Genomic DNA, 13,998 nt, shown 5'->3' on the forward strand with positions numbered 1-13,998 from the left:
CAAATATAACTGTACTATCCTTTTTAAGAATTTTAATCAATCAACACAAAAAGTAAAATTATATGAACTATTGGATTCAAATTTCTTCAATTTTCTAATGAGTAAATTAATTTGGATGGAAAATATGGAGAATTAGACGGAACTGAATCAAATGATCCATTTTAACAATTTTACTTATATAACAATTTACTCTGATTTTATATTTAATAATTTTGTAAATTTTAATGCTAAAATTAATATATATTCTAAAAGTTAGTTTGGAAAAGACAATTATTTTTGGTTTACACTGAAACATTATTTATCCAATTTATAAAGTGTCCTGTTGTACATAATTTTTTTATTATGACATTTTTAACTTAGATAATTGACGTTCACCTCTTAAATAGCTTCAATTAAAATATTAATATTTAAAAATCTCATGTCACTTTTACTTTAGTTCTAAGAGTGTGAATGTATGGAGTGCTATATATAATGTTGGTTTAATGTTAAAACAGTGACTTCAAATTTAACTCATCTTAAGATGAGGAATACCTCTTATTTATATATTCCAATAATTGATAAGAGATCTAAAAATAATCAATATAAAAGAACTAATTGATTATTTTTTGTAGTTGTGGAATCTAAAAATCCAAGCAGAATGGATTGTTTGGGTGATAACCAAACAAGTGTATAACTTGTGTTTGAAATAATTTTTAGATCATTTTTTATCATTCAAAATAATGGATTAACTTTCTTATAATAATTAATTATATTAAAAAAATCAATTATATTTAATTACAATAAATCATTTATAAGTGTAAAGATTTTAAATGATTAAGAAAGAAAAAAGATAGCTTATAAGCATGATGAATAGTGCAATACATATTAACATGCATAAATTAAAATTAATAGGTCGTAAGAGAAATAAAAACATCACTAGAATTAATTTCATTTGTTTTTAGAAAAAGAAAAAAAAACCTTTTAATCTTTATATTTTTTGATAAACTTAAGGAGCAGCATTTACCTATTACTAGTTTGTGTTGGTCTTTAAAACAGTGATGGGCTTGTACTTTAACCCAGCATAACGCAGAAAGAAGGATACTCCCTACACCACCCCACTTTGCTTCCTGCACTACCACATTTTTTTTAAATTCCAAAACTATTCTTTATATTTTAAAATATCTATACTCTCACCTCTTTTCTCCAATGGATGTCAACATTCTATGAAGAAAAAATTCTTCAACGGATGTGCCACATCCGTTGCGTTTTTTTTTTAATTTTTAATTTTTTAATTTATTGTATTTTAAATTAATATATAAATATTGTTTAATTTTTTTAAAATTATTACTTAATTATTTATAAATTAATTTTATTTTATTTAATAAAATAATAATTATTAATTTAATTTATGTATTATTATTTAAATAATAATTAAAATATTTTTTATAAATATATTAAAACGGATGTGCATCCGTTAACGGACGTAGCGACATCCGTTAAATTTTTTTGTTTTTCTTAGTTTTTAGTTTTTTTATTTTTTTTATTTTAAATTAATATATAAATATTATTTAATTATTTTAAAATTATTACTTAATTATTTATAAATTAATTTTATTTTATTTAATAAAATAATTATTATTAATTTAATTTATGTATTATTATTTAAATAATAATTAAAATATTTTTTATAATATATTAAAACGGATGTGCCACATCCGACATCCATTGAATTTTTTTAGTTTTTATTTTTTTTATTTTTTATTTTAAATTAATATATAAATATTATTTAATTATTTTAAAAATATTACTGAATTATCTATAAATTAATTTTATTTTATTTAATAAAATAATAATAATTAATTTAATTTATATATTATTATTTAAATAATAAATAAATTACTTTTTAAAAATCTATTAAACGGATGTGGCACATCCGTTGAATTTTTTTTTTTAAATAAAAATAATAAACTAAAATATAAAATATGTAAACGGATGTCAACATCTATTGAAGGTGAAATAGATGTTGACATCCGTTTTATAGAAGGGCAAATTAGGTATGGAGTAGTGCAGGGAGCGGTTGGTGGTGGTGGAGGGAGCAACTCTACGTAGGAAACCACTAGTGCTTTTGGATCTTTCTCCAATCTCTCCATCAACAACTAAGTCTTTCTCTCTCCTTCATTGAGAGTTGCTTCCTCCACCACCTCAAGTGCTTCCTATATCTCCATACTATTTTTTTTTATTCCAAAATTGAGGTCTTTCATCTTCCTCTAACATCTTAACTTGTACTTCCAATTTTTTAAGAAAATTTTATTTTAACTTTAAAAATATTTTTTTTTTAATTTTTTTATGAAAATCACTCTACACCCCTTTAACATAAATTTGTATTAATTGATTTTTTTAAATTTCATTTTTAAATTTAAAATTTTATGATAATTTAATTTAATTTAATTTAAAATTTTAATATTATTTAATATACATTTATATGAAATATCGTACTAAAAAATAAAAAGTAAAAGTAATTAAAATAGAAGTAGTAATAATGAAAATAAAAAATAAAAAAATAAAATTGAAAAGATAATAATATAAAAAACTCTTGTAGAAAGTGCAAGGATTAGAGATTACATGAGTATAATCGTTCTGTTATTCTAGTTACAAAGTTAAAAAATACAACACTTTGTTGTTATTTTCTTTTACAAACTTGTGGTAAAATAATTTCATTTCTTTACTTTTATAAAAAGAATTTAAATCATTCTTATTTATGCACGATTCCTATTTTGAAATTTTTTATCTAATAAGGTTTTTTTTTTTGTTAATAATGCATTAACACAATTAAAAATGTATTACGTATCAATTCATAATTTTTTGTTTTTTTAAATATATTTTTTAATTTTTTATAAAAGAATATTTTGTATAACGTGACATCAATATTGTGATGAAGTAGCAACAATGCCATATATGTTACCATTATAATGATATCATTGTCTTAATCTAAATTTACTCCATATACTTTTATTTTTTCAATTAAGTTAATTAAATAATTTCGTTTATTTTCAAATTTAAAGTTTATATAAATATACGAATGTTTTGCAAATATTTTTATTAAATATTTTTAACAAAAAATAAATTTATTTATATTTATATTTTATATTGAATTTTATTTAAAATGATTTTAGAGTTACTAGTAGAAAGTAATATTGATAGAATAAAATCGAAATTAATTTCAGTTATCAAATATGTAATTGTATTCATAAAATAAAATAAATCTATCAACTTTTACAAAATTTTAAAACGTGTAAAATTTAATAATTTTTATACAAATGTTTGAGTCGGTTTAAAAATAACTTTTACAAATTCTAAACTTTTAAAATAGTTTTAAACAATTTTATAATTTAAAACAAATAAATTTAAAATTTGAAAATAATTTTAAATAAATTTTAATGTAAAATATAAATATAAATAAACTTAATATTAATTAAAATATTTAATAAAACATTTATTTTATTTATTTTAAAAATAATATTTGTATAAAATTTATAAAAAAATTAAATTAAATAAAGAGAGACATTTTGTTTCAGAAAAATTGGAACTCAATTAGGACAATAGAAACTAAATTAAGACAATATCTTGACAAGTGATAATTTTTTATTTTTAATTAAAAAAAATTAAAAAACAAAAAAAATCTTTAATTGATACATGACACCTCTTTAATAATATTGGTGTAATGTTAAGATAAAGAATCTGATTGCAATAAATTTTTTAAAGTAAAAACCGAATTAAAATACATAAAAATAAGAATTTAAAATTTGTCTACCACGAATAGAATTATTTAATCTAAAGTTAACGAACAATTTTTACCTACCATATATTACTACTTTGTTATTGGTACGATTTGCAAATAAATACAGTGAGTGTGTGACTTATGTATTAATATTTGAGTGAATTTTAATACTTTTGTGGACTTCAAAAAAATTTTAATTCTTTTTCATTTTTTTTATCTGATCCGATTTTTGATTTCATTTTACGTTATCTATTTGATTTGATTTTTAGATTTAAATTGTTTTTTTTTTCAATCCATGTCACTATGCCAAATCTCTGCTTATTTGTGATTTTGTGTAAAACAATAAAATTCAACTGAAAAAGGAGGCAGGAGGATGTTGAGAAATGATATGAATAAGAACGAGTGAAATAATTTGTCTAGCATTGTTATGTCCAAAACCAACAATCATATGACTCAAATAATAATCTCTCAATATCATTATCAATCATACCTTTATATGGTTAGACTTACACTTGTAAATTTGATTTCAATGATTAGCCGAAGAGAAGAAAAATAACATACGTGGATCCTATTAGCTGTAAAGTGCAGAGGATTCTTAGCTTAGTAAGACGCAGCAACATTTTGTGCTGACCAGCGGAGCATGGACTGCAGACACGGTTTTAATTGGTGCACAACCGACGCAAATGTCAACCACAACATGCTCCAAGTTGCATAGCTAAGTTGACCATTGAGTTTTAGACCTTAGTGACTGTTGAAAAATCCAAGCTTCTGTTACGTTAGTCCGTATGAAAGCAAAAAAATCATTGAATTCACACTATCTTCTAACATTTATGTTTGCTTCTCAACTTCCTAGCCTTATCCACCCACCATCTCAAACCCACATCAATACTCCTGCTTTTCATTCCCCAAACAACTAGTTATTAAAATCTTAAGTATTATGCTATTAAAATATATTTCCCTAAATTTTAGCATTTTTTATGGCCAATTAAAAACTGAAAAATCATAAATTAAATTTATAACAATCAATTTGCTGCCGGGTCGGTCCATAGTGAAAACAACCCATACATATTTTGGTTAGCTATGCTCTTAATAATAAACTGTCAAAATAATTTTTTATATTTTTCGTTCAACCTTGTTAGAACAAAAAGCATAAAAAATAAGTGAACTTTAATTTTCAATCCAATTAGACCATTTTATTTAAATTTAGATTTCGGTTGTTAGCTTGATATAGGGCAGGGATGCACTCTAAAAATCTCAATCAAAGTAAATCTAAGATAGCTTGATTTCACACTTGAGAGATTTCAGGATTTAGATAACGAAAGTAATTTATACGGACCACTTTTTTCGAATAATTTTATTGCTATAATTATTAGAAAATAAGCTCCAATCTCTTTTAAAGATCTTACTTTATTCTTTTATATTTAATTTTCCAAGACTTTTTATTACTTATTTGTTTCTTTAAGAAATGACTAAATCATCCTCAAACAATTTTCTCTCTCGTGTTTTTTTGTTCTTTTTATTCTCAATTAATTGATTTATAAAAGAGTTTTTTTAACATAATACACGTGAGAAGTGATAATTGATAAACCAGTTCAAGATCTTAACGTGACATACTATTCATCATTTATTATAGTCGCATCACTTGTTAAGGTTTGGTCATTTTGTATAAAGTAATTGAACATTTCGAAATTAAATTTTAATTGCTAAATACGTACTGAATAAATAACTACTGAAATGGATATAAAGTCCAGTTAAATGAAAAACATAAGATTTACAGGAAAAAACATTGTAATGAAACTGTTAGCGAGATGGGATAACTCATACAGTATAAAATTGTTGTATTATTTTCCATATTCGTACATTGTTTGCAGAATATTATTAATATTACACATAATCATCGTGACAGTTGAAATAAAGTTTTCAAAATTAAAATCGATTGAATCATGTTTGAGAGTAATTATGCTACAAGATAGAGTGAATGAGTTTATTATTATTATCTAAACTGGAGAAGAGTGAGTAATATATTTTTAATGATGGTGTGGATGAATATTTTGAAACGCGGAGTAGATTAGGTACATAGCCTGATGAAGGTGTCCGACATTGCATTCATTTCATTTTCTTCTCAACATTTATTTCCCTTTCCAAAATTCAAAATGGTTTGGTACTATCTGTTCTCCATTTTCTGCAAAATACTAACAGCTAGCAGAAGAGAAAGTAAAGTCACGAAGATGCCAGAGATATAAACTAATAATAATTCCTTAATTATTCTCAATGTTATTTCTATTTAATTACCTAGCTAGATCCACACAGTTTTATAAAAAGAAAAGAAAAGAAAGAAAATGATTGACGTTGATTTGAGATTCACCTTATCATATATCTTCTGTGAGCATTATATCGATGCAAACCGGCCAATAAACAAGATACAAGTTTATACCTTATATTGAATGCCCTTAATTAGGAAAGAGACTCGCATCATATAGAAGGCCTTCTCTTTCTCTCAATTTACTTTCATGTTATCCAATACAGTACCTACTATTTCATTCATAATTTCTATCATAAGAATACAAACAGTACTTTCATATACTTTGCCCAGCTTACATGAGATCTTAGATTTAAACCCGATTGTATGAAACAAATTTGGATTTTAATTTTTGCAAAAAAAAAAAAGGTTCTCTTGCAATACCTGAATTCACATAATCTCTACAAAAAAATGCAATTAATTGGACATTAAAGAGAAGAGAAAGAGATAATGACTGGGTACATGATAAAGGCGGGACTGTCGTCATTGAATTTCACACTATATCCGCGTGAATTTAATGCTCATAACAATAATATCCCAACTGTAAAAGACTACAAGGTTGGTCCTTTCTCTTCCATCTCCTACTATAAATAGTTTTGTTCATTACAAGTTCTTCATCCACTCATTAACCCAAAGCACATAGTTCGGAATTTGTAGCTTCATTTCTAGCGACAATGGCATCTGGGAAGTACATTATGAATATAGGGTTAGTGATAGTGGTTCTGGTTTTATGCAGTAATGGGTTTGGATTTGCACAACAAGTACCTTGCTACTTTATTTTTGGTGACTCTTTGGTGGATAATGGGAATAACAACCAGCTCAATTCATTGGCCAAAGCCAATTACCTTCCCTACGGGATTGACTTCTCTGGTGGTCCAACTGGAAGGTTTTCCAATGGCAAAACTACTGTTGATGTTGTCGGTGAGTTTCTTAATTTCTCAACTAATAATTTTTTTCAAGTTCAAACTTTTTTTAATCAGCTTATCAAACTTGCATGCTATTTTCGGCAGAATACGAGATACCCTTCCTATAATCTTCACTTCTCAGCCTTTATCCAACTTAAGATTTTACGTTTATTTACTGTTTTTCTGGCATGAAAGTAATGTTTCTCACAGTTTATATTGTTTTCCCGTTTTTCATCTGATCATTTAAGACAGGTATATATATGTAACCTCAATTCAACGTATAAATATGTTTGCTTTTGTAATCGACCATAGATTACCTTTAATGACCAATTAGGCGACAATTATACGATGCATTGATGCTAAATTTAGCCAGAAAAAAAAAAAATTCCCTGCACAGCATATTAATCTTAACTTCCAATTAAAGAACGCCTTAAAGACACATACCATCTTTGTCAAACATCAGATGAAAATACAGAACCAAATAAAAAAGTAGCACACAGAAATCATCAAACATAAACAAGAACTTGGTGAGTAAAATTTGTGGTATCTCTTACATTCCAAAACCCTTTTTAACTTTTGGTTTCGTTCAACGTTATTTATTTTCATTTTTCATTACAAGTTTAATTAATTATTCTTATGCCTAACAATTAAACTCCTTTATTACTAACGTTTTTCATTGATAATAAAATTAGAGTGAACACTAATTTTACATGGTCCAAGTTAAAGTTTATAAAATATTTTTTTTTATGAGCAACTAAAAATTTGACTTTGGTAAAGTTTTCCAAACTGTGCACATGTTACTACTGCTCTTTGACTTTAGTTATATGTCTACCCCTCAAATATCAAGCACATGGGCATGTTTGGCTGCATTGAATTTGCAATTTAAGACAGTCTGGTTCTGGTGTAGTCCTTGAATTAAGACCTAACTGGTGGTCGAGGAGGGAAGTAAAGAGGGAAAGAGCAGCAGCTAGAAAAATTAACCAGCAGTGCTGGTATAGTAGTAATACTAAAAAGAAAAAGATGGTGAGAGGAAAGTAGGAGCTGCTTATTCTGCACATGAACTAAATGGATTCTTTAATAGTTGCATATATGGTAAATCATATATGAAATTTTTACTCTTGTCTAACTTTCTCTTGAACTTTAACAGCTGAGCTTTTGGGGTTCAACGGTTACATAAGTCCCTTTGCAACAGCAAGGGGTAGAGACATACTTAGGGGAGTGAATTATGCTTCTGCAGCTGCCGGCATTAGAGAGGAAACTGGACAGCAATTGGTGCTTATTTATTTTGGAGCCTTTTGGCCCATAATTTTTTCTTCCATAAATTTGGCAACCATTTGGTTATTTTCTATGATTGTTCATACGTTTTCTACTTTACTTAAACTGTAGGGTGCTCGTATCAGTTTTAGGGGGCAGGTACAAAATTACCAAAGAACAGTGACCCAGATTGTAAATTTACTGGGAGATGAGAACACGGCTGCAAATTACCTTAGCCAGTGCATCTACTCAGTTGGATTGGGTAGCAATGATTACCTCAACAACTATTTCATGCCCTTAGTCTATTCCAGCAGTAGGCAGTTCACACCCCAGCAGTATGCTAATGTTCTTATTCAGGCATATGCTCAACAACTCACGGTTAGTATATGCTTCTTCTCATCAACATAAACTGTTTGAAGAAAATTCCGGAAGAATAAATGGAATAAGTTTAAAAACTGAGTTCTTTTGTGCTGGTGCTTGATTCAGGTTTTGTACAATAATGGCGCAAGGAAACTGGCGTTGTTTGGGGTTGGTCAAATAGGTTGCAGCCCTAATGCATTGGCCCAAAACAGCCCAGATGGTAGAACATGTGTGGCAAGAATCAATTCTGCAAACCAATTATTCAACAACGGATTGAGATCTCTTGTTGATCGATTCAACAACCAGTTTCCTGATGCGAGAGCCATCTATGTAAACGTTTATGGTATCTTTCAAGATATCCTAAACAACCCATCTTCCTTTGGTAATTGTTTTCTGTTCTGCCTCAACATATGCAACTTTTTTTAGAATGATTTTACTATGGAGATAGTTTTTTCTGATTTAAGTTTATACCCATGTGGTGTTTGATTTTCAGGATTCAGAGTTACAAATGCTGGGTGCTGTGGGGTAGGAAGGAACAATGGTCAAATTACATGTTTGCCCTTTCAACCCCCATGCAGGAACAGGAAGGAATACCTGTTTTGGGATGCATTTCATCCAACAGAGTCTGCAAATGCTATCATTGCAAGGAGAGCTTACAATGCTCAATCTTCGTCAGATGCTTACCCTGTTGACATCAATCGCTTGGCTCAGATCTAATTGGACATAAGCTGGTTACTGTTATTTTAATGTTTGTGTGCCCATAAAATCTCTGATATTTCTGTCTTTTATGTTTGTGGTAACAAGTCCAAGTGTAATTTGCCATAAAAATTTTGGTTAAGGTTTGCTTATTGGTAGTGAGTGCTAATTATGATATGTATTTTCATCCAAAATTAATAAAATTACAAGAAATTATTTGCGTGCAAAACTTTTACAATTAGCCTAAATCATTTCGGTTTGCGAGGGTACGAACATACTATTTATAGCCTAAACTAAATCTCTTCATGTAGTTGGATTTTAAAAAACTTAAAGTCCTTCAACAGTGAAAATCCCTGGTCCATCTCCACGACTCTCCACAAAAAAGGAAAACAATGATAAAACTTCAGCGAGTGATTCATAATGTTTAGTTCCACATTTTAAATATTAACGTTCAACAGAATTTTATTTAATTCATTTTTAAACTTATAAAAATTTTAGGTTTAATAGGTTCGGAGGTCCCTATATTTGCGGGTTCGTTTCACTTGGGTCCTCCAATTTTAAAAGTGATCAATTAGGTCCCTAATTTAACAAAATTGAGTCAATAATACCCTTTCCGTTAAATGCAAGGGAATCTGAATGCAAATTAAAAATTGCAGAAATTGTCACGTATTAAGCTCAAACTCTGCCACCTGCAAAATAAAATGATGCCTTAGCATGCCACCTGTTTAATTTGTATTCAGATTCCCTTGCATTTAACGGAAAGGGTATTATTGACTCAATTTTATTAAATTAGGGACCTAATTGATCACTTCTAAAATTGGAGGACCCAAGTGAAACGAACCCGCAAATATAGGGACCTCCGAACCTATTAAACCAAAATTTTAAATAAAACCAAAAATAACATTTTTTATATTGTTATTAAATACAGATATACACTGTGATTTATTTTTATAATTATTTTCACATTTACGATTTATTTTCTTATATTTATAAACAAATTATATACTTTTTTATAAAAACAAAAATATAAATTTTCTATTATATTTTAATAATTATAAATATATTATAATTAAAATATATTTTAAGAAAAAACTTATTTTTATATAAATGTAGCCATAATCGTAATTACAATGACTTAAAAAACTTTCCTGTTGTTGTGGTTAGAATAATGACAAACACAAACACTTATGCTTTATTCACACGAGGTGATTCCTGGGAGATGATTTGAAGAAGAATAATGGAATGAGTTTGAGAAGATTTGAGGATAACTTTTTTGTTTTTTTTCTAGGCTTTTATGTTAATTATCTAATTACTATTCATATATTGAATTATTGTGTATGTCTATGTGTTAGTGTATTTTTCTTACATCTTTCTGGAAGGATAAGAAGATGTTTAACCGGCTATGTTAGATTCAACTTCTTAGTTTTCCAGAATGTTTATTGTTTTTATTCTCTTCTTGCATCTTTCTTATTGAATTATTATGTATGTCTATGTATTAGTGCATTTTTTCTTGCATCTTTCTGGAAGGATAAGAAGGTGTCTAACCGGTTATGCCAGATTCAACTACTTAGTTCCACAAAACGTTTATATTAAGGTTAATTTTTGCTGATAGGATAAAGGAATCTTAAAAAACCGGAGTTGATACATCCTTGATCATAGAACAACCTTGGTCTGATCCAGTAAGTTGTGACTAGTCATATGTACTAGCGTTTACGGTGAGTTTGATTCGTCAAACATTTGATTCTTTTCTGGTGACCATTTATAGTGATATTTTATTATTGTTAATTTATTTTGTGATATAATCAATTTGTATGATTTCTGTGATGAATGTATTTTACGATGTTGGATATGAAATTATGCATTTGAATATAGCATGAGTCTCGGGGAGAGACTCTATAATGACATGTATTAGTGTATATGTTTATGCTGAGGGTCTTGTTGTTGGTGGTTATCCTAATACTCTAATAATTATCCAGACTCAAATAGAGAAGGATGTGTTATGTGGTGAGAGTGGTAGGAGGTCCTAGTTTATCTTCAATTATGGTCATTGATGTTAAGTGACTAACCTTTTGGGTGATATGATATATTGTATTTGGTCAAGATTATGTTGTGAGAAAAGTAGAGGTCACCTTAAGTGTATGACCACCCGAGACTTCCATCAACATTATATCCGAATAATAGAGTCTAGTATAATAATTTCATATTACAAAAATTTATGATGAATGTATTATGTATAACAATATTGATATGACTCATTTTAGAATTTTGCATGATAACTCACCCTTACTTGTTTGTTTGTCTCAGAAAATCATATTTTTGTGATGATCGTATAACGTATAAGTTATACGTGAACAGATGAGGGAACGACATCTGAACTAATACAAGTGAAACAGGAGGCAACATAGAAATGAAGAATAGTTTAAGAAGAAAGAAAAAAATTATGAGTGTTTTACGTGATGATGTTTGAAAGCATAATGTAATTAAGTATGAACTCTTTATACTGTTTGAGAGATTATTGTAAGATAAATGTACAATAGTTATATTATCTATTAAATTTCAAAATTTGGAGTGTTACAAAAAATAAAAAAAAATGAAATATTTCTTTTGTAAACTAAAATTTATTTATATTTTCGTATTAGTTTATATAAACTTTTACTTTTAATTTAGGTTATAAACTAAATTTTAAATTATAATTTTTATTTCGATCTCAGAATAGAATTTATATTATAATTTACCAAAACATACTTATACTAAAAAGAGATAAAGTGCTTTATTTGGAAATAGAAGAGATAGAGTTTTTCATGACAAAAGAACAAAATAAGTTAATTAATTAGTTTAACAATATACACATCCTAGAAAAACTATTAAAAGACGTTTTTACACTACACTATGAATTATTTATCATAACTTTGAAACGTAATTTACACACTTAAAAAACATTTATTATACCATATATTAATTCTAACCACCAACGCAATCTATATATTTAAAAGCATTTAATATCACATAATCAAGTCAGAGACTTAAAAGTAAGTGATAACAAACTCGTTCTTTTATAATATAATGTTTTAAATGAAACTAATACCTTAATTATTAATTACTCTTATAATAAAAAAAGACTCTTATAATATATTAATATAATAAAATTTGAATTTAAATTTAATTAAATATAAGAAAATTGAATTCACGATAGAATGAAGTTTTTTCTTTTATATATTAATACACATGACGTCAATTAACATCGGTCATAAATACAACGATGTGTAATCAAATATAAAATATTTAAAATAATAGATATTAAAATTTATTTTTGTATTAATGTGATACTAGCTATATAAAAGAACATATTAAAAAAACATTTTTCTATAAAACAAGATTCTATAGAACAAGGTTATAAACTAAATTTTAAACTATAATTTTTATTTAGATAACATAATAGAATTTATATTATAATTTACCAAAACATGCTTATATTAAAAAGAGATAAAGTGCCTTATTAGGAAATAAAAGAGATACAGAGTTTTTCATGACAAAAGAACAAAATAAGCTAATTAATTAGTTTAATAATATACACATCCTAGCAAAACTTTAAAAGACATTTTTACACTACACTCCAAATTATTTATCATAACTTTAAAATGTAATTTACACACTTAGTAAATTTAGCATAATTGTAATTACAATGACTTAAAAAACTCCCATGTTGTGGTTAGAATGACAAAAACAAACACTTAGTGAAGCCTGTTTTTAAATTGAAGTAATATGTGACTTCTTTATTTAAAATTTGGAAAAGAAAAGTTGTATATTTATGAGACGACTTTTTCATTAATATATAAACACGTATCTTTACGTCTTTTTAATTTTAACTTCCTCGATTCGGTTCTGTAGTTTTGAAAATCGATTTTGTATGTTAAGTTGATATACACACAAGAAATTGTATAATAGGTTGAGGATACATGTAACATTTCAGTACCAATTCCTTCAAATCTCTTCATTTTTGCAGGTGACAAAAAATCATGACATCCCACAAATCCATTTGCTGCGTTTCTCGCGTTTCTTCTCATCCGAACACGACTTCATTTTGATTTCATGACTCGCATTTGTCAATCAACATTATATCTGTTCAAGCGAACACTCTTGGTAAAACCATTCTTTTAAAAAAAATTGAAGTAATACTTCTTTAATTAAAACTGGAAAAGAAAAGTTGCATATCTATGAGACGACTTTTTCATTAAAAGTAAAGTTGTACTTCTTGTAAATATTTAAAAACTTATTGATTTTGGTAAACTGAAAGAAAAAAGAAATAGCAGCAAATTGATGAAGAAGCCCATGATTCTAGCATGAATATCAGAGTCGCTGAATTAAGTCTTTTATTTGCTGTGGCATTCCAGTATTGGCGGAGAGCAATGTCTTAATTTACATAATTAATTATGTTCTCAATATAATCTAATATATGTTGTTTGACTTGCAAAGTAATTATATATTTAATTATATTGAAGATAATTGATTTGGTGTCGGAATTTTTTTAATTTTGATTATTTTTAATTGTAATGAATAATAATAATATGTTAATAAAAATTTAGAATAAACTAATATTGTAATAAAATACTTAATTCCACGTTTTTATACTTTAAACATTTACAATCCAAATACACTTTAAGTAAATGGGGATAAAGTTTGAATGGATTTTCTATAAAGCACTTTTAAGGGAAAATAATAAAATAAAA

General features: G+C 26.9%; 1 protein-coding gene across 1 annotated transcript; it reads left to right on the forward strand.

The window, feature by feature from the left end:
- The first annotated feature begins 6,661 nt into the window (after nt 1-6,661).
- LOC124825927 (GDSL esterase/lipase At1g29670-like) lies at nt 6,662-9,500 on the forward strand. Its single transcript, XM_047298670.2, has 5 exons — nt 6,662-6,977; nt 8,109-8,233; nt 8,348-8,593; nt 8,702-8,957; nt 9,069-9,500. Exons 1-5 carry the CDS (start codon nt 6,731-6,733, stop codon nt 9,290-9,292), a joined length of 1,098 nt encoding a protein of 365 aa, XP_047154626.1. The 5' UTR covers nt 6,662-6,730; the 3' UTR covers nt 9,293-9,500.
- Nucleotides 9,501-13,998: the final 4,498 nt, after the last annotated feature.

The sequence above is a fragment of the Vigna umbellata genome, chromosome 5, assembly GCF_029865625.1.
Source record: "Vigna umbellata cultivar VRB3 chromosome 5, Vumbellata_1.0, whole genome shotgun sequence".
Taxonomy (NCBI): domain Eukaryota; kingdom Viridiplantae; phylum Streptophyta; class Magnoliopsida; order Fabales; family Fabaceae; genus Vigna; species Vigna umbellata.